General features: G+C 48.0%; 1 protein-coding gene across 1 annotated transcript in view; it reads left to right on the forward strand.

Moving 5' to 3' along the window:
• Csmd1 (CUB and Sushi multiple domains 1) overlaps window positions 1-20,902 on the forward strand; it is a 1,338,703-nt gene that overhangs the window by 1,215,226 nt on the left and 102,575 nt on the right. The window contains exons 43-49 of the mRNA XM_071609340.1: window positions 1,470-1,647; window positions 3,406-3,551; window positions 4,088-4,168; window positions 5,199-5,312; window positions 12,382-12,570; window positions 16,609-16,755; window positions 19,282-19,470. Coding sequence (XP_071465441.1) covers window positions 1,470-1,647; window positions 3,406-3,551; window positions 4,088-4,168; window positions 5,199-5,312; window positions 12,382-12,570; window positions 16,609-16,755; window positions 19,282-19,470 — 1,044 coding nt within the window. The remainder of the gene's footprint in view (window positions 1-1,469; window positions 1,648-3,405; window positions 3,552-4,087; window positions 4,169-5,198; window positions 5,313-12,381; window positions 12,571-16,608; window positions 16,756-19,281; window positions 19,471-20,902) is intronic.

Raw genomic sequence — 20,902 nt, forward strand, 5'->3', positions numbered from 1 at the left:
TTCTCTTCAGAGCATGTTTGATGGCCTCTGTCACCATCCCAGAGGGTCCACCACGGCAGGAACCAGGCTCCCTTGCTCACGGCTGTGTCCTAGCCCCAAATGCTTCTTGGGACACAATAGACTCTCAATTAGTGCTCGTTGCCTGAGTGAAAGGGAGGATTTGTTATCTGGGTTTCATGTATGAAGCAGAACAAGGGTAGGGGCCTTGGTCGCTGAGGAAGAGCTTTTGAGTGACAACATGCTAGAGGTCAAGGGTCATCTGCCAGGACACTCACGTCATCGCTCTGGCCTTAGAGTGGAGACTGTGGTGCTCGATTTGATCTCGGTGCAGGTGGTCCTGTCATTACCAGAGTCAACTTGTAAACAAGAGCTCACCGTGCCCTGGCCTCACCAAAGGTGCAGAAACGGGGCTCTGAGTGTTCTCTGCTTTGCTAGGTTATAAATTGGGGTGTCTGAATCCAAACCCTACTTAGGTCTCAGGCTTCTCAAATGCTCTCCCCAGCCCTTCCCCATGACTTGGCGGGAGCCTTGGCCAGCTGTGGTCCGTTTGACATGGGTGCACGCCCTCACTGATGCCCCTGGGTGTTGATCTGTGTGGTCCTGCGTGGCCTGTGCTGCCTCCTCAGTCCTTACTTTGAGCCGTTACTACACTTTTCTTCTTGTCTGTCTGCTTGTGGGCTCTGGGCTCTTGGCTGCATCTAGTGAATGTCTCTCCTGGCCAGTCTTTGATGGTCCTGGAAGATCCTATAGTGGCCCTCAGTCCGTGGTGGCTGCTTTTGGTTTTAGTTTAAAGTCTACTTGTCCACGACTTTGATGTGCAATCCTCCATTTGAATTAGCGACTACATTTCAAATTGCTCTGGTAATACCTGGCCATATCACTTTTCTGTGAGATAATTGCCATGGCAACAATAAATGTCAATTTATTCAGTAAAATAAAAATAGACTGTGCACGGGGATTCTTCACATAACTTGACATTAGTAGACATGGAACTACTTCAGGAAAGAACCACTGACATAATTTTGCCTTGCTTCTTGAGCTGTGTCTCTGCAGAGAATTGGTAGCCTCTTTGCTCCAAGGCAGTGGGCTCAGATGCCCCCTGTGGACAGCTTACATAGGCTTTAGGGCCATGACTTAACCCAGAAACACCAGATATGTGTTCCTGTGTCATTTCCACATGGCCCTTGACATCGGACCACAGGGGTTATCAGCTCAGTCCCAGGTGATGGGCATGCGTCCTCATGTGGGAGTGACCGTCCAGAAGGCAATTGGAAGATCTGGAGACTGTATCTAGTGAGGCTGAGAGAACTCGGGTTAGAAGTGTGACTCTTCCGCAGGTTCCCGGTTTGGGGGAACCGCTTTGGCAACCCTGAGAAGCACCTCAGTCACCTCTCACCGGGGCGCTTTGGCTGAGAGCTCTGCCCCCTGCACCCTCTGGCACCAGGCTCACTGTGGATCTCTTCCTTCAGCTCCTTGCGGGTATAACGTGACGTCCGAGAACGGCACCATCTACTCCCCTGGCTTTCCGGACGAGTACCCGATTCTGAAGGACTGCGTCTGGCTGATCGCGGTCCCTCCGGGGCACGGGGTGTACATCAACTTCACCCTGCTGCAGACGGAAGCTGTGAACGACTACATCGCTGTCTGGTAGGTGCACAGCCCGGCAAAGCCTGTGGCCACCCAGGACCTGTCCACCCCACCTTCACGCCTCCTGTGGAGCAGACTACAGTTCCCAGTGAGCGGGTAGATAGGTGTAGAAAAGAGGCTCACCAGCAAAGTCCAGAGGTGGAGAGGGTGGATTTCAAGGTGGACCTTTACGTCTTGCTACGTGGTGGAGATGTCCAGGACTATTTTCAATATATGAAAATATTTGAAACATTTTTTTAAAAATATTTTTATTGGTGCATTAAAATTGTTCTTATTAGTGGGATTCACTGTTACATATTCATACATGTACACAGAAAATTTGGTCACTTTCATTCCCAGTAAAATTATTCTATTTTAAGTTTTTTGTTTGTTCTTTCTTTTGGTATGGGGATTGAACACAGGGCACTTAGCTCTGAGCCACTTCCTCAGCCCTTTCTTGTATTTTATTTAGAGACACTCTCATGAGTTGCTTAGCGCCTCACGAAGTTGTTCAAGCTGGCTTTGAACTCACGATCCTCCTCCCTCAGCCTCTGGAGCCGCTGGGATTACAGGAGCGCGCCACCACACCTGGCTTCTGTTTTACATTTTTAAATGTTATTTTTTTTTTCCTAAAAGAAAAGGTGTGGGATCCTTTGCTATTGTTGGATGTTTCTAGAAATATTGAGGACACGGTTACTCAGGGACCAGTTGCTACTTGGCCCAACCAGCCCTGATACTGCTGTGGAGCTGGCTTTCCTGGGGCTGTGGGGTGATCCTGAGCGGGTGGGGTGAGGCTGGCTCTGTCTGTGCAGGACTGAGGCCTGGGGAAGGGCTCCCCGACCCTGGAGTTCTGAGGTGAGAGTGCAGAAGGGACTGGGGTCGACTGTGGCCCTGCGATACCACGGTGGGAGGGAGAGGCCCTCCAGGGGAGGGTTGTGTGGCTGGAATGAACTGCATGGAGACTAAAGGAACTGCAGTAGTGTGTGTGCATGTGTGTGTCTGTGTGTGCATGTGTGTGTGCGCGTGTGCAACGGGGCCAACCTCTGCGTGCAACGTGGCTGACCTGTCCTTAGAGCCCACAGGGAGGGCAGGAGGTGGCTACAGCAGGGCAGGTGCCAGGGCCTGGCTGACTCATGATGCAGATGTAGGCTTTATTCTAGGGGCACTAAGATGGCCTCGGGGTGCCCAAGCAGGAGGGATTGGAAGCCGGGTTTTGGTTGCAAATAGCTGGTCTTATTTGGGCATGCATAGATGCAGAGGGCGGGGAGAGAGAGGCTGGCTTTTGGGTCAGTCCTGAGGGGGTGAGAAGGGGGACCCCATGGCCCTGAGAACGAGGAGCAGATCCTGGGGCGAACATGGAGATGTCACAGTGCAGCTCCACATAGAGGATGCTATCGGAAGGCAGAAAGGTCTGGACACTGAGGATGTCCAGTGCCCACGCCCGGGCTGACATCACCTCGAGAGGGACTGCAGAGTCGACTGTGGATATCAGACACTAAACCCAGTCCAGAGGATGGTTATGTTTTATTGTTTTACAAAATGCTTCGATTCTGTTGTAAAAGTCTCCATGGATCTCCCTCCTGATTAGAGACTCCAGTGCATTTAGACTCTGGGCGAGGGACTTGGATAGGAAGCTGGAGAGTGGCCTTGCAGGCACTGAGGTGCCAGCCCACAGAGGAGGGGCACTGTCTGCTCCTGCAGGCGGGAGCTCTGGGGCCAGGACAGCGTGCTCTTCAGCCAAGGGCGCCCTTGTTCCAAAGGCTCTGTCTGTGTTCCTAGGGACGGTCCTGACCAGAATGCACCGCAGCTGGGCGTCTTCAGCGGGAACACAGCCCTGGAAACTGCTCACAGCTCCACCAGCCAAGTCCTGCTCAAGTTCCACAGCGACTTTTCAAACGGAGGCTTCTTTGTCCTCAATTTCCACGGTCAGTTCCCTTCCCTCCCTCTGAGGAGGACAGAGAGTTCGGGAGCTGTCTCCCCTGGGACTGACCCCACTCTGCACCAGCTCCAGCGCCTCAGGGCTGCCATTGACACTCTGTGGTATGGCCCTGCGTTGGGGCCGGAGTTTCCTGGGGCCCTTCATGGTTTGGGGACGTCTTTGTGATGGCTTCTCCTGTTGCCACGTTATGGCGGACTCCTTCATGTGGTGCTGTGCTGTGTCACAGCAGGCTTGGACTCATTCCAAAATGAAGAAGCCGCCGCTCTGTGCGGAACGCAAGGAGGTGCAGGGAAGCAGTCACCCTGTGGTCCTGCTGGCGGTAACCTTGGTGTCCCTGGACCTCATCTGTCACTTGGGGTGCAGGGATCACACGCCCCTGGGGGATGGGAATTAGTAGGCGGCGATGTGTACCTGTGGTGCTGCAGTGTGCGCGTGGTAGCTTTGGGAGGAAGAGTTTTGTAATATTTTTGCTTATTCAGTAAATGCAGCTGTCTTTGTTATTCTGTTTTCTTGGACCCTCAGCGTTTCAGCTGAAGAAGTGCCCACCCCCACCGGCAGTCCCGCAGGCAGACATGCTCACTGAGGACGAGGACTTTGAAATAGGTAACATGTCCTTCATCATAGCACCCAGACACCTGGCCTTTCACCCCTGCCTCTGCCTGCAGTCCCTGTGCAGATGGGCCAGCTGGTTAGGAATAAAGGTATCCTCTTTATTTATCCACATGCTGGGGCCTGTGCAGAGATCAAGACAAAATGCCGCCTTTCTCCAATACCAGAATCGTCACTCCCTCTGCCATTTGACTTTCACTCTTGTCATCTGGAGCCTTTCCTCACCTAAGGCATTTACCACTTGGTCTGCTTCTCACCACGTTCAGAGACAGACTTGGGCAGGTCTCGGTGTCTCATGAGGGAGATGCCCACACCCTTCAGGAAAGAGGACCTGATCATTTGTGGCTTAAAGAATGGTGACTGCAAGGTCGCCCTTTCCTCAGGCCGGGGTGTGACTGCCAGGGCATGTTGATGGTGACATTCTGGGTCTGGCTTTGTCACTTCCATCAGCGGTCTCCTTCATGCAGTGGCCATGTGGTCATGTGAAGGAAGAAGCCGCAGCACATGTTTGCCACGTAGTCATGTGACCCAGGGTTTTTTAGTCCCAATTAGAAGCGTCTCAACCCATCTGCATGCCACGTCGGTCGCAGGCCTGGCCACGCTGTGTGACTAGCAGCTCTACTTCACCCTTCACAGCTCGGTTGGTGGGAACCTTGGCTCCTGAGGCCAAGGTCACAGAGCAGCCCTGTTGGGGTGCAGAGCCCCCATCACCCCTCCCTGCTGCCCTGCCCCAACCTGGGCACCCTCACACTATTTGGATAGAGGTTGGGGAAGGGAACAAACAGACGTGTCCATGAAGGAAGAAGACACCCACATCATTTCTGGGGCAGCACAGGCTGAGTTTAGGGTGGCATTTTATGAACCAAGAGCCAAGAACGGGACCTTCTGGATAGACGGGAAGCAGACCCTGCTCTGGGGTGGCTCCTCCGTGGCTGGGCAGCTCAGTGGGCTGCTGTGCATGTTGCTGCACCCTCTCTGAGTACCCTGGAAGCACAGTTCTGTCGTGTTGTCTCGACTCTTTCAGGAGGTTTCGTGCGGTACCAGTGCCACCCTGGCTACACCTTGTCGGGCAGTGACACGCTGACCTGCAAGCTCGGCTCCCAGCTGCAGTTTGAAGGCTCCCTCCCAACCTGTGAAGGTAAGCCAGAGCCGCCAGGTGTAGAGCGCTGGTCTCCCCCTGCCTGGGTGGGCGTGGTCCCTGTGCTGTGAGCCCACCGTGGGAAACAGCTCCAATGGGAACATCAGAGCCCTTTCTCCTTTAGCTGGCCCTGGAAAACAATCTGCGCCCCACAGAGAAGCCTTGTGTCTCCCCACAGTTCATGAAAACGCTCAAACCCAGGGAAACCTTGAAATGGTTTTAAAACAAACACCTGAACCCTGTGGGGAGGCCCTGCGGACGTTTGCAGCATTTCCTGTATCACAGCTTTCTATGCTTCCTTTCCATCTGCTAATCTACCTCTATCTTTTTGTGCATTTCAAGGCAGAATTTGTGTATCATGGAAATTCCCTGTCAACACGTCAGCATGAATATGATTAGCTGGTATTTAATATTTGGGGTATAAAATGTATAAATAAATGAAAGGTAGACATTTCCTGTTTTACACATTCCCTTTAATAGAACACATGCAAGAACTTAGATAATCCATAATAACAGAAGAAGATTTGAGACTTGCATCCACAGATCCATTGACTAGAATAGCATTAGATCAATTTAAAACAGCTTCGAAGGGCACCACTTTCAAATTCCTTTGGAAGAAAAGGCTTGACAACTACAAATAATCTTCAGTGGCCCAAATAAAATCAGCAGTGCCACCAGTTCACCTTCAAAAGCTGCCAATTTAAATTTTAAAAGATGCCCCAATGCAAATGCTGGGCCACTGAACAGCAGACTCCCCCTCTCCAAGAGTCGGAATATGCTAGTCCCAGGGGAGGGTGCAGCCGCTGAATGGACTTTAAATTTGGAAAGAGAAGACCCCGTCCAGGTCCAGTGACTGGGGCAAGTCGCTAGTCCCCATCCATCATGAAGAGGGAAGATGGTTCATCGCCTTACTTAGGAAAGGAAGGAGAAATGGAGTGTGGCTGTGAGTGCTGTGTGCTGTGACTGCGACCCGGCATGAGGCAGGTGGTTCTGCAGGGTCAAGTGTGGGTTTTGAGGTGACTTTGTGAGCACTCACAGCTGGAGCAGGTCCCCTCTGACATCTGGTGACTGTGCATCCTCACTACATCAGATGGTGGCATCCCAGTCACCTCGAGAAGGGAGAATTCCCAACATCTGAAACAGCAGCATTCTGATTGGACTCGAGCACTGCTGCGCACTCAAGACGCCTATGTTATTTAGAAATCAGCTTTGAGGTTGCATCTGCAGGAATGCCACACCATAAGAGCAGCTTCCTTTGAGAAGTCGCTGAAACTGGGCCTCCTGTCCCCTATCCAGAAGTCAGGGGTCACACTGGTGAAGCACACCAGAGCCACTTTCTCGGAAAAGATCAGTGTTCACTTCACCAAGGCAACAATGATCTGCTTTTGAATTTTCTTTCCAAAACGGAGGATATATATTGTGCAGCTTTCGCCATTTCACAGAATTTTTTAACAGAAAAATAATCACAAGGGCATCTTCTTTTATTTATTTATTTGTCTTTTTCCATATTTTTACAGTTGTACACAATGGTGGGTTTTGTTGCTGCACTTTGTGCTTGTGTACAATATGACTATATGGTTTGGCCAATGTCATTCCTTGGTCATTTTTTATAAAATTAACAGAGGCAAGTCTTTACATTTTTAAGGTACATTTTCACCCCGCCAAATGTAGGCTCAAGTTTCTCAAAAGGGACGACTTCAAGCAAGGAGCTCCCAGTGGACATTTGAAGAAAGGCAAATTCGCATACTAACATGCCCATCCCCACACAAGGTACCTACTACCTTTACTGCACGTGCAGAGTAACCTAGTTTGTGCTCAGTGGAGCAGACCAAGGCAACCCAGATGGCTCTCCACGTGACGGGGCTCCCCGGTGTTCCACGGGCTGCAGACTCACCCTGAGCAGGCTGCACACCCCACGCCCTGCCCAAGTAGCAGCACAGGCTCAGGACAGCCCAGGACTCTGCTCTTGGAACTCAGGAGCAAACTCTTTAATGGAACTGAAAGCATCTTAGTTGTTCTTCATTCAACCCCTCATTATCCAGAAACAGGAAATAGGAGCTCAGATGTCTTTCACCCAATCCTTAATCTCTTAAGCACCTAATTACACTTTTTCTTTAAGTACTTCCTATTATTTGACTGACTTGATTGAGCTCAAGTGAGGTCAATCCCAAGGTAAATTCTCAGGGAGACAATGTATTCACTCTTAATCCCACTTCCTCTATGTCCGGACTCAGTTTTAGAAGTTGAGCTTTGAAAGCCATGAACAATTTGGGGGAGACATGGGGAAGACTGTAGTGTGTTCTTTGGAAGATAATATCACAGGCAGATAAATAGGACCATGTTAGATACCTACTCTAAACAATGAGGAGAAGTATGCCAGAAGGGAAGAGAATCAGAAAGGCTGGGAGACTAGGGCAGCTGGCCTCCGGGAAGGTGGGCCTGGATCCTTGCAGTTTGCTCTTAGGGTGAAACCTGACCAGGGCCCTAGTTGAAAAGGTCCTGGTTGCATCTGCATGGAGCCAGCAGGTTCAGGAATGCCACACCATAAGAGCAGCTTCCTTTGAGAAGTCGCTGAAACTGGGCCTCCTGTCCCCTATCCAGGAGTCAGGGGTCACACTGGTGAAGCACACCAGAGCCATTTTCTTGGAAAAGATCAGTGTTCACATCAGCAAGGCAACAATGATCTGCCTTTGAGTTTTCTTTCCAAGATGGAGGATATATATTGTGCAGCTTCATCCATGTCATCCTGGGCATCTACAGAGATTCCAAACAGGCATTTAAAGAAAATCAGAAACTTGCATATTCAATGAACACTGGAGAGAAGCAGTGGCCACCTGGTAATGCCCACTCTTCTGGAGAGCACTGAGGGAGGCCACATAAGAGCTGGCCAGTGCTGTGTCCTGGCTGTGGGTGGCCCCCGCCTGCTCCTCAAGGTCCCGGGCAGCAGCTCTTCCCACCTACCGAGGAGTCGTCTCAGCTCCACCATCCCTCGTGCCTGTGGGTGTTGTTGAGCCTCAGTCTTGCTGGGCAGGTGCGGCACGTCCGCAATCCCAGCTACTGCAGAGGCAGAGGCAGGAAGACTGCAAGTTTGAGGCCAGTCTGGAAATTTTTTTTAAAAAAAAGAAGTGGGGGCCGGGGATATAGCTTGTAGGCGCAGGGTTTTCCTAGCATGCACGAGACACTGGGCATCATCCCTAGTATAAAAAAGAAAAAAGAAATCTTAATTACTAGAAATCCTGATGTGCGCTCCTAATCCGGAATCACTAGTCCTAATCCTGTGTGGCTTGGCTGGAGGCCCGGCTCGTAGGACGGATGCATTAAATAACATGCTTCATGTTCTGAAGTCCCACAGTCGATTTTTTTTAAAACAATCTGGAGGAATCATGTGCGAGGGCTGGTGTCTCCAAGCCAGGCACAGGTCTCAGAGGCAAGCTGCTTTCCTGGGGTGGGATGTGCCCCACAGGGCCCTGTGGGGACACAGTGTGCCTTTAAGCCTGCGACTGCTGCAGGAGGAAGTGCCTCTGGAAGCTCCCCCCGAAGGTGCTGCTCCTGGCAACAGCTCCTGTGGGGAGGAGAAGCCACAGGGGCCCCAGGAACAGACAGGCGGCAGCCGCTGGGCCCTCTGCAGGCACCCGCCCAGGCGTCTCTGGACCCAGACACAGGCTGAAGAAGTGGGGCCAAGTGTCGTGAAAACGTGATGTAAAGGGCTTGGTGGATTCTTCATTTCATCTTCTCTAAAAAGACCAAAGCAGCCTCTTAGAATGGAGGGAAGATGTCTGGGCTCAGAGCCGCTGCCCTGCTTGCAAGCCCTGGTGTGCTCTCCCCTCCCGTGGGGGATTTGGGCAACTCCCTGGAGAGTTTCCTGGGTCCCGAGGGTCTGGAGGCCAGGGCCCCTAGTAACTGTAGCTGCCGTGAGGAGACACACAGGGTGCCAGGGCAACACCAGGGTGCAACGGCCCCCAGCACCTTCACCTGGGAGGAGGCCGGCAGGCGTGCAGTGGACCCTCCTCCTGTCCCTATGACGTTCTGTCCACTCTGCCAGGGAAGCTCTGGCTCTGGCTGCAGACTCCAGGAAGGCTGTGCGCCCCCAGACCCAGGTTGGCCTGCGCGGGTTCTCAGACACAGCCCCGACTCCCTGGGCCTATCCTGGAGAAGCAGCACCTGGGTGGGGCAGACACCATGTGTTCTCAGATGCACCTTTACCACTGCTGTAGGAGGAAGTAGAATTTAAAATGTCTTTAAATTTTAAAATGTATTTATTAGGTATATATGACAGCAGCATGCATTTTGATTCCTTGTACACAACTGCAGCACCACTTTTCCTTTCTCTGATTGTACATGATGTAGCAGTCATAGAGGTACCTAGGGTAATGATGTCCATCTCATTCCACCATCTTTCCTGCCCCCATGCCCCCTCCTTGCCCTTCCCTCCACTTTGCCCAAAGTTCCTCCGTGTTCCCCATTCCCGCCTGCCCCCATGGATCAGCATCAGAGAGAACATTTGGCCTTTAGTTTTTTGGGATTGGCTTACTTCTCTTAGCTTGATATTCTCCAAGTCCATCCATTTACCTGCAAATGCCATGATTTTATTCTCTTTCAATGCTGAGTAATATTTCATTGTGTATATATACCACAGTTTCTTTATCCACTCATCTATTGAAGGGCATCTAGATTGCTTCCACTGTTAAGCTATTGTGAATTGTGCTGCTATAAACATTGATATAGCTGCATCACTATAGTATACTGTTTTTAAGTCCTTTGGGTATAGACGGAGGAGAGGGACAGCTGGGTCAAATGGTGGTTCCTTTCCCAATTTTCCAAGGAATCTCCATACTGCTTTCCATATTGGCTGCACCAGTTTGCAGTCCCACCAGCAATGTATGAGTGTACCTTTTTCCCCACATCCTTACCAACACTTTTTTTTTTGTTTGTATTCTTAATAGCTACCATCCTGACTGGAGTGAGATGGTATCTTAGAGTAGTTTTGATTTGCATTTCTCTAATTACAAGAGATGTTGAACACTTTTTCATATATTTGTTGACCAAATGTGAATCTTCTTCTGAGAAGTGTCTGTTCAGCTCCTTAGCTCATTTATTGATTGGATTTTTTGTTGTTGGTAGTGGTGGTGGTGATTTTTTTTTTTTTTTTTTTTTTTTTGGTGTTAAAGTTTTTGAGTTCTTTATATATCCTGGAGATTAGGGCTCTATCTGACATGTGTGTGTGGCAAAAATTTGCTCCCAAAATGTAAGCTCTCTATTCATCCCATTGATTGTTTCTTTTGCTGACAAGAAGCTTTTCAGTTTGAGTTCATTCCATTTATTAATTCTTAATTTTGCTTCTTGCACTTTAGGAGTCTTATTAGGGAAATCAGGGCCTAATCCAACATGACGAAGATTTGGGCCTACTTTTTCCTGTATTAGGTGCAGGTCTCTGGACTAAATCCTAGGTCCTTGATCCACTTTGAGTTGAGTTTTGTGCATGGTGAGAGATAGGGGTTTAGTTTCATTTGGCTGCATGTGGATTTCTAGTTCTCCCAGTACCTTTTGTTAAAGAGGCTATCTTTTCTCCCCTGTATGTTTTTACTGCCTTTGCCTAGTATGAGCTAACCGTATTTATGTGGGTTTTTCTCTGTGTCTTCTATTCTCTACCAACCATTGGTCTGTATGTCTATTTTGGTGCCAATACCATGTTGCTTTTGTTACTATAGCTTTGAAGTATAGCTTAAAGTCTGGTATAGCAATGCCTCCTGCTTCACTCTTCCTGCTAAGGATTGCTTTAGCTATTCTGAGTCTCTTATTTTTTCCAAATGAATTTCATGATGGCTTTTTCTATAAGAAAATAGAATTTGTAAGTGCATTGTTTTGGTTTGTGACTGATAGTCAGGATTATTTTTGATTATATTGTTACCTTTGATTCATCTTTGTGAACATTTAAAAAATCCTACCTATAACACTTACTTCTACAAAAGCTTCATCATTGGTGGTTTTGTCCCTCAACATTTTCTAAATTTGGAGGTAATTTCAATTAGAACACCAAGGTAGATGGAGGAACATAGGGAAGTGTGCCTCTTCACAGAGTTGCTTGAACAAGACATATTTCATAAACTCTGCTCATCTGTTTAAGGGTCTTATTGCGAAATGAATATATAAATAATACATATTTAGCTAATTAAAAGGGAATAACTCAATAAATAAGTTATATTTCTTCTGAAGCAAAAGCGCATTTTCTTGAGGAAAATTGATATTAAACTTCTCAAATATTCTGAGAATGGTTCCGGGGCAGCCAGCCATTATTAATAATAGAAATTATTTCCCCTTATTATTCTATAAGCACACTACTTTAGGAACATAATACAATTAAGCAATGAGAGGAGAGAGTAACTAAGGGAGCCTGCTGATTTTCTTTTGCACATTCATAGTTCATACCTGTACAGGTTGTTTATATTTTAATCAACCTGGAGGGAGTTGAACAAGAGAACTGGGAAGGAGGAGGAAGGTGCGTTGATATAGCCCCAGTATGTCAGTGATTTATTCACAACATCCCAGAAATTATGGCTCCTGCTGCCCACAAGAAACTGGGGTCCGAGGTGGGCCCCAGGCCAGGATGTCCAACTCATCCTGTTCCCAGGGTCCCAGGTGGTCACACCCAGTGTTTAAATTTCACTATTCTAAGTATATCAAAGACTGAAATAAATAAGATTTCTGTTTTTACAGTTTTCTCTTATATTTCTTTTGTTGTGTCACACTGTCCTCATTGGGGGAGGGGAGAGCTTTCTTTGTGGTTGTGATGGGAATATCTGAGGTCTTGTGATGAGATCCACAGGGAACCTGCCCAGACGCAGGGGGACACAGCAGGCAGAGGCCTGCGCAGGCTGTGCGGTACTGGGCCGGGGTGCTGCTTGCTCACTGCTGTTCCAGGGGCTGCCTCGGTGGGCACCGCGTGAGCTTGGCCAGAGCTCTGGACGGTGCCTTTCCTTCTCCCTGTCCTGTGTGTGTGGGGAGAGAAACTGTCCTCTTGAAGCTGGGTCACTTTGTTAAAGCACAGCTTTGTGGGTACTTCTCTCTTCAGCACAGTGCCCAGCGAATGAAGTCCGGACAGAATCTTCTGGAGTGATCCTCAGCCCAGGGTACCCAGGCAACTACTTCAACTCCCAGACATGCTCCTGGAGCATTAAGGTGGAGCCCAACTTTAACATCACCATCTTTGTGGACACGTTCCAAAGCGAGAAGCAGTTTGATGCCCTGGAAGTATTTGATGGTAAGATTCCTCAGTCTTTGCACAGCAGTGATTCATTCGTTCACACACCTACCTAGTGGATCCTCCTCAGTTACATCACATCTTCCCCAAACTAATCAAACCACAGCGGCCACTCAGATTGTGAGTTCCAGCAACCTGGGGGCCTTAGTCTCCCCACGCTTTACTTTAATGTGGGGATTCACAGCAGGTAATCACAGGCAGCCTTTCCCAGGTGTTAATGATTCACTAGGTATGTTAGGAAAATTAACAAGTCTTGGGTATTTTAATAACTGGGAATGACAGTTTTACTAGAAATGCACAAAAACAGAGGTTCACAGAGACTTCCAGCTGGTAAAGCAAGAGTCTGTAATGTTTACAGTTTTTAAAAGAATAAAATAGTTAGCTAAACACATGCTAATACTATATTCAGCAAAAAAAAAAAAAACAAACTTGTGATTTTTATACAATTCTAATGATCATTTAGCTTAATGGTGCACATGGTTGAATTGTCAAATTGAAATGAAGCCGCTGTTGATAATCCTCTTTGTGCAAATAGAAGAATCACCATGCCCAGGTGGTCGACCAGGATATGGTAATGTCTGAACATAATAATGGCTTTCTCATGTTTTGACAGATTGGTTATTGAGTTCAATTACACCACGATTCAGTGAGAAGAGTGCTCCGCTCTTGTGGTTTGTATGCATCTCACTGATTCGATGAGCCACCATAGTCAGTTGCTGGTGTGGATAGACCCACGTGAACCAGTTTGTGTGTTTCTGAAGACTAACCACTAAACTGGAAATCAAACTCCCATGTTATGTGTAGAAACAGGGGACCGGAGAGCACCAGGGGCCAGGAGGGTGTTTGTGTTTGTTTTGAGGTGTACATCCACACACGCACTTGAAGACTTTCCCCTCAGTCTGTAAGAGGAAGGCAATGTATGCAAGTGCAGAATTAGGGCTGGTTAGACCCAGGAGGGAGGCAGGTTGGTGTAATGCTGAGGCCCATCAGGTGTCCCAGGGGTGCACACAAGGGTCGCAGCTCCCTACTGCTGAGTCTACATGTGTACACACGCAGGTTCCTATACATGCCACATGTCCTTAAACACAGGTACATATTATTGTCAATTTATACTTGCCCTTTTATTTCACATTAGTTGAATTGGAATGTAGCTGAAGGTACTTTTATGTGTTTTAATTTCAGAAGAAAAATTCTTATCAATAATTTAAGCTCTAATTACTTGCAATTTGATTTCCCAAAATACAGACAGACCAAGACCATCATAAACAATAAGCAAAGTAGACCATAGAGACGATGTCATAGCAGTTACTGTCAAAATTATCAAGGATCTATGACTGTATTGTTCTACTCTCAAAGATTTTTCTATAAAGTGAAATGTCAGAGTTTTATATGAATAACATTTTTTAAGCAATGGCATTTTTGCTGCAGTAAATGTCATGTACATCTCCTTTTAGGTTAGACAGAGACTCTTTTATTGTCTATGAGTGGACAGAAAACACGTTGAATATACTGATTTTAAATTTTATGAGCCCAGGAGTGACTCAGTTGTGAATGTCCCACAATTTTTAAAAATAGGATTTTAACCTTTGTAGAACTTGGTTGAGAAAAGTGTCAGAATGAAGATTGCAGGTGCCTGATGATTGCTTGCTGTGTCCATCCTGGATGAACACTTGCTCGTGTCCATCCTGGTGACCATAAATGACAGTGTCCCTTTGTTCTGGTGGCTGCTTCTGCACAGGCTAGTTGGGTGTGTGCTTTTAAAGAAGAGTCCTAGAAAGCCTGCTGCAGCCTAGGAAGAACACATGGGAAGTGGGGAGGGATTTGGTGTGGATTAACAGCTCCTGAAGCTCACCTTCTGCCACTGAAATGACATTTTAAAATTCCCTGTGTTGAGGTTAGTTAATTTCTGAATGGCATTTTATTTCAGAATGTTGTACACTACCTCCTTAAACAACCACCAGCCAGCCTGCATGCAGCAGGGCGCTCCGTCTTGTTCGGGTCTGAAGCACAGGCTTCCTCCCGCGGTGTCTTCCAGGACACCCCGATGGTCTCTGGCAGGAAGGAGTGTGCTATTGCTGAGCAGAGCCCTTCCTTGGCTGCTGGCACTAGTTCTGCATGTGCTTATTTGGGCCTTAGGAAGGTGCCACCGACCGGGTGTTGCAAACAACAGAAATTACCTCTCAGAGCCCTGGAGGCTGGAAGTGCCAGGTCAAGTGGGGAAGAGGCTGGTTTCTCTGAGGCCTCTCTCTGGCTTGCGGGCGGCATCTCTCTGTGAGTTCGTCTACCTCTTGTCTGGGTCCTTGTGAGGGCACCAGTCAGATTGGATCAGGGCCCACCCTGAGAACTCAGTTCCAATTACCTGTTTTTAAAGCCTGTACGTCGAGTGCAGTCACTTTCTGAGGTGCTGGGAATAGGACTTGAACACGTGATTGGGGTGGGCACCATTGAGCCCCGAAGAGAAATGGTCCAGCTGGGCCAGGTGCCGTGGCGCATGCCCATAATCCCAGCGGCTCAGGAGGCTGTGAGGCAGGAGGATCGTGGGTTCAAAGCCAGCCTCAGCAACTTATGGAGACCTTGAGCAACCTAGAAAACCCACAGTGAAGTTGTGACTTCTCATCACCTTCCTGCATGAATAAAGTCTCTGTGTGTGACTCTCGCAGACAGGTGTCCATCAGCCTGTTGACAGGGGCATCATAGATTGCAATGAGCGGGTTCTCCCTTTCCATTGCGTGGTTCCTGAGTGAGCCAGGGGCGTGGAGAGAAGGCAGCAGAGCTTTGGGAGCTGGTGCTGGGGTCTCAGGCCCCCCGAGGAGAGTGTGGCTTCCATCTCCACAGGCACCTCTCCCATCAGAGCGCCCATCTCCCCGCTAAGCCCGATGCTAGCTGGCTCCGCCTTGCACTCGCTCTCCTTAACTGTGTACTTAAAATTAACTAACATTTCACGGATTTGGGGGGGCATTTTCAAATATATAAAAAGATGCAACTTTTTTATTTCTTGTATATCCATTCATCATCTATCATCTATCCATTATCTATCAGAATTTCTTTTGTTTGTACTGGGAATTGAGCCCAGGGGTACTCTACCACTGAGATACATCCTTAGTCCTTTTTTGACTTTTATTTTGAGGCAGGGTCTCACTAAATTGCTAAAGACCTTAATAAGTTGAGGCTGGCCTCGAACTTGCAATCCTCCTTCCTTAACCTCCAGAGTTGCTGGGATTGCCAGTGTGGGCCATCTATCTACCACCCACCTATTTCTCTATCTGGCTCCTTCTATCCATCTTCCATCATCCACACACAGACACACACTCACACACCACACTAAACTCTATAGATTGTGTGATTTTGTACTTTTACACAGATGCAAAAAATATTTATCTGCAAGTGAATATTCTTAGACATAAATATACCATTCTTAGAATTACCTATGCTGATAACATGTACATCAACTTTATCAATTTTAGCTGCTGTATGATTTAATTTCTTTTTATGACATTTTCAATATCCTCTCTTAAAATTCTAAACTCTTAGTTGGGATCCAAGGATTATCATGAGAAGTGATGTTGGAATATACATTTGTGTTATATGAATAACTTGTGCACTTCTGCTAGATACATAGAAATAAAATTAAATCCCCAATATCCCTGGATATTGCCAAATTGCTCCTCACAGTGATTGTTCTAGCTTAGCCCTCACTAGTGCTGCAGGAGGGTTTCCAGTTTCTCATATCCATACACACTGTACATACTAATACTAACAAAAATCAAAATCACTTCCAATTCTCCAGTTGCTACTGTCTCATCGACACCTTTCATTGAGGTACTGTGTCTTTATTAACATAAACATCTTTTTTCCTAGGTGGTCCTATTTTCATTAGGGAATTCTTACTGATGTTATTATTTGGGATTCTTATCTCACTTTGAAAATCAATAGCCACACGTTGTCCGCATAGACACCAGTTTAATCAAGGGCCTAAAGTAGCCTGTACTTGGTGGAATGTGCTACTCCACACCTCAGCTCTGTGTTCGTTCCCTCCAGGGCCGTCTGGGCAGAGCCCTCTGTTAGTGGTCTTGAGTGGGAACCATACAGAGCCAACAAATTTCACCAGCAGGAGCAACCAGTTGTACCTGCGCTGGTCCACCGACCACGCGACCAGCAAGAAGGGATTCCGGATTCGCTACACAGGTGGGTAAATGGCTCGGACTTGGTGATGAGTGTAGCAAAGTGATCTCCATTAAACTGAAAAACTGGACTGAGACTCCACTAATAATCTGATTTCTGACCGTTAATAATGAACTGCAAAAGAAAGCATGACGGGAAATTCCTCAAAGTGGTTTCTCCAAACCACATTGGCAATTTGTTTAAAATTTATTATGAAAATGATTAGTCATTGAATTACATGTTGAAGGCAGCAAAGATATTTCTCAAAAGTTGAAATAGTATAATCGAAACTGACATTAGAATGTGTTTAAACATTCGGGGAACAAACAGGATGTTATTGCATTGCTATAAATTGTGAAATAATAATAATCTTTTACTAGTGAACGTGTCATTTGACCTATGCATATTTGTCTTCACATATGATACACCCATGTGTGTGCTTGTGTGCCACACCCACATGTGTGTCTAAGAAGTGTTTCATGTAAGCCTTTCCTTAACAGTGTGAATTGTCTTGCCTGTCCTTTATATACTTTAATCATTCTGTCAGTAATTATGTGTATTTATTAAATTAATTGGTTAATCAATAAATAATCATATTGGCCAATACATTTAGGGAATGTCAAATCCTGTGCACAATCCTTAATCTGATTTGACCACACCAGTGCTTGCACTGCCCTACAGAAGCAACTGGGAGAGTATCTAAATTCCTGAGGACACGGAAGTTACTAGGCACAAACATCTAGATCCTTCACGGTACCTCAGCCACCAGTGCCTGTGGTCACCTGTGAGATGCACCTGGAGAGCTGCTGGGCTGCTGTTAAGTGCCCAGTGTCCAGGCACAGGTCCCACTGTGGCAGCTCCCATCTCAGGGTGAGAATCCCCCACAGGGCACAGGAAGGAGGCTAGAAGGGAAGGGTCCTGGCTCCCTGGCTGGGGACCTCCTAATGCCTAAGGGGCAACAAACCTGCAGCAGGCTCAACTGGCCTGGAGCTCAGGTGGTCTTCCTGGGAACGTGTAGTGAAATGCACACAAACTGTGGTTACAAAGTCTGGAGCAGTGGTTGCGTTTGCCTCCGTCAGAACCTTTGTCTGAAGAACAGACGAATCATCAGGCTCTCAAGCCTTGAATACACGTCCTTTGTGCACAGATGGTCAGTGCAGGAATCACTGTGAATGGAATCGATCTTGTTCTAACAATGGTTTCCACCCTTAGGAGGGGATTTTCACTCATTGAACAAGAGGGTCCTCTTATCCCCTGCATTAGGAGAAGGTGGCTGTAAGGTTGCACTTCCAGCCCTTGGACCTGTGCCTGTTAGAGCCAAATGCATGTGAGGGGTGAAACACACGGAATGCACAGAGCTTTGCACTCCTTAGAGGTTCCAGGAACTCTGCTAAATGTTAGCCCCCAGTAATTTTCAAGAAGGGATTAAATTAAAGTGTCCCTGAAACATCTAGATGTGGTCTCAGGAGCCCCAGCCCTGTAATATGGCCATGTGACCATGCATCCTGTCCCCAGCCTGCGTTTGCCTTACAGAGGTGAGCTGTCAGTCATTTGGCCACAAGCACAGTACGACTGATCACCTTGGTAGGAAACCAGGACGAAAGCCCCAGAGAGCCTGGTGGTAGAGGAAGAGTCACAGGAGGGCAGCCCCCAGAACACAGTTAGACCATCACTGCAAATCGCATCCTTGGCAGGCTGGGCGAAGCCCTCCACGCTGCTGACCCCCACAGCCTCATGTTCCCACGTCCCTTCAAGGTGTCCCACTCTTCACTCATGTCTGACCTGGGAGCAGGCCTGCGGTCAAGGCAGTCTCCCTGTTTTCCTTCCCTTTTTCACCACCCGGTGACTCTGGAGGTCAGTGGTCAGAGTGCCCGGTGCTTCTCTGAACCAAAGACTCTGGTTCACCCAAAGTAAGAGCTCAGCCTAAACCAGCAGGAAATAGGAGCTGCATGGGTGGTGGAGCAGGGGGCGGAGGGTGCACAGGGGCCATGGAGGATTCCCACAGTGGCCAGCGGGTTTCCTCAACCAAACCAGGCTGTCGTAAAGACTTGAAATGTCCCACGGCAGACCCAGTTAGGAACAGTTGTCTGGGATGCCTCTTGTGGAAGCATGGCTGACCACCAGGGCCAGATGCTCACTGCGCTCCTGGGCAGGCTCTGATGGCCCTCTGACCATTTCTAAGGAAGGTTGTGAGGTGACGTTCAGACACCTCCAGGGATGCGGGCCTTTAAAACCTCTGCCTCCAAAGCAGCCGGGAGCCTCCAGCACACGTATTCCATGTTCCTGTCCTTAGTTATTCCTGGGTCCCTGGGGCCTGCTGCCCAGAACTCACCAGGGCCAGATGGCCACAGGTCTGAACCTGAACTCAGAACCAGGGACAAGCTCTTGACTCTAGATTTTGGGGATGCTTTTTAGAATCACTTCATGTATTGGTGTGCATTGCCCATTTTTAAAAAACTGGAGATATTTCCTCTGTATCGCTCTGGCCAAGGGAGATGGTGCCGTCAGAGCTAGTGTGTGACTGACTTATCTGTGTTTGCATGCCCTCAGCCCCTTACTGCAGCCTGACCTCCACGCTGAAGAATGGCGGTGTTTTAAACAGGACCTCGGGAGCTGTTGGAAGCAAAGTGCATTACTTTTGCAAGCCTGGATATCGAATGGTTGGCCACAGCAATGCAACCTGCAGGCGTAACCCGGCTGGCATGTATCAGTGGGATGCCCTCATGCCCCTCTGCCAGGGTAAGGAACGTGCTTCCCTCCCCAACCTTGAGGTCTGTCCGTGTTCTGTTTTAATCATGCTCTAAACGTGAGTGGAGCATTAGCTGGGCTACGAGGTGAGGAGACACTGAAGGTTGCCTTCTAGCAGCAAACATGCAGCTTGGCACTTGCCAGGCAGATGCCCAGTGCTCCAGGAGGCGTGGCTTAGCACAACAGCCTGAATTCAGAGAATGAACACTCTGGATTCTGAGCAGTTATTTAATCCTCACTTCATTGTGAAATAGAAGAATGTGTCGTCCCATTAAGATTCACAATAAATTTTCTTGACCACTGTATTAGTTAAAGTAGTCTATTACTGAAAACCCTTCTCCTTGTTTTAAGTTTAAATGCTCCTTGGAGTTGTCAGCTTTGTTTTTGATTCTCTTTGGGCCACTTAAATCTAGGGCTTGCTAACATTGATTTCAGTATTTCATGCTTCTTGGATTTTTTTTTTTTCATTTTGTCTATCATATGCATAAAAACCAAATTTTCAAAGAATTTTACTTTTGATGGAAGGCTTTGAAGTAATGGCATTTTCATAGCTTCTTCTTACAAGGTTCACATTCCTAATGAAATAGATTAGCCTTTGAGAGCTGGTCCTGGCCGATTCTGGGTTTTATGGGCTCCCTGGGTCTCTTCCACGTGAAATGGTGGAATTCCTGGCACTGCTCTGTGACGGTGACAGATGTGTATGGCTCCTGTATGCACGACCCATGGAAAGTGACCAGATGCTTAGCTGTGTTATTTAGGATTTACATCCAGAAGTTCTTTTTTAATATAATATAAGCATAAATCTAGACTCAGGAAGTTTGTCTCATTAGGAAAATGATGCTTTTTTTTTTTTTAAGAAAGCACTTTTTATTTTGGAAGAAGGTCCACTTCTTATCAGCTTTAAATATTTTATGACTCTCTGCCATGGAATCCATTGCTGAAAAGGTGGGTACCTGGTGGTCTGTATCCTGTTGGCACTGGGAACAGAGTGCCAGGGGAAAAGTAATGACCCCAACAGCAGCATGGACTCCAAAGAGGGATTGTAGAAGACCCCCAGGATCAAGTCCTGCAGGGCTGTGGCAACCTGAGCCCAGATACGTGTGCTCAGGGTGGAGCCCAGAGGTTCTGCAGGGGCTTGCACTGGGCGAGGGGTGCCCTGAAAGGTGGCGTCAGGCCAGCGGGAGTCTGCCTTCCCGACAGGGAGGAGCTCTGGGGCTCTGGAGATTGTGGGCAAGATGGGATGCGGCTGGCTTCTCCATGAGAAGGAGGAACCCAGGATGGCCGGAGGCTTGCTGGTGGGCTTCCACCCCCTCCACCTGCCTAGAGCTACTCAGTGTGGAGTTCATGGCTGGGAACAGGCATGGGCTGACACCAAGCCCTCTGGAGTTCTTAGTCGGGGGCAAGATCCAGTGGCTGTGAGCCA

Source organism: Marmota flaviventris, chromosome 3 (assembly GCF_047511675.1).
Source record: "Marmota flaviventris isolate mMarFla1 chromosome 3, mMarFla1.hap1, whole genome shotgun sequence".
NCBI classification, from domain to species: Eukaryota; Metazoa; Chordata; class Mammalia; order Rodentia; family Sciuridae; genus Marmota; species Marmota flaviventris.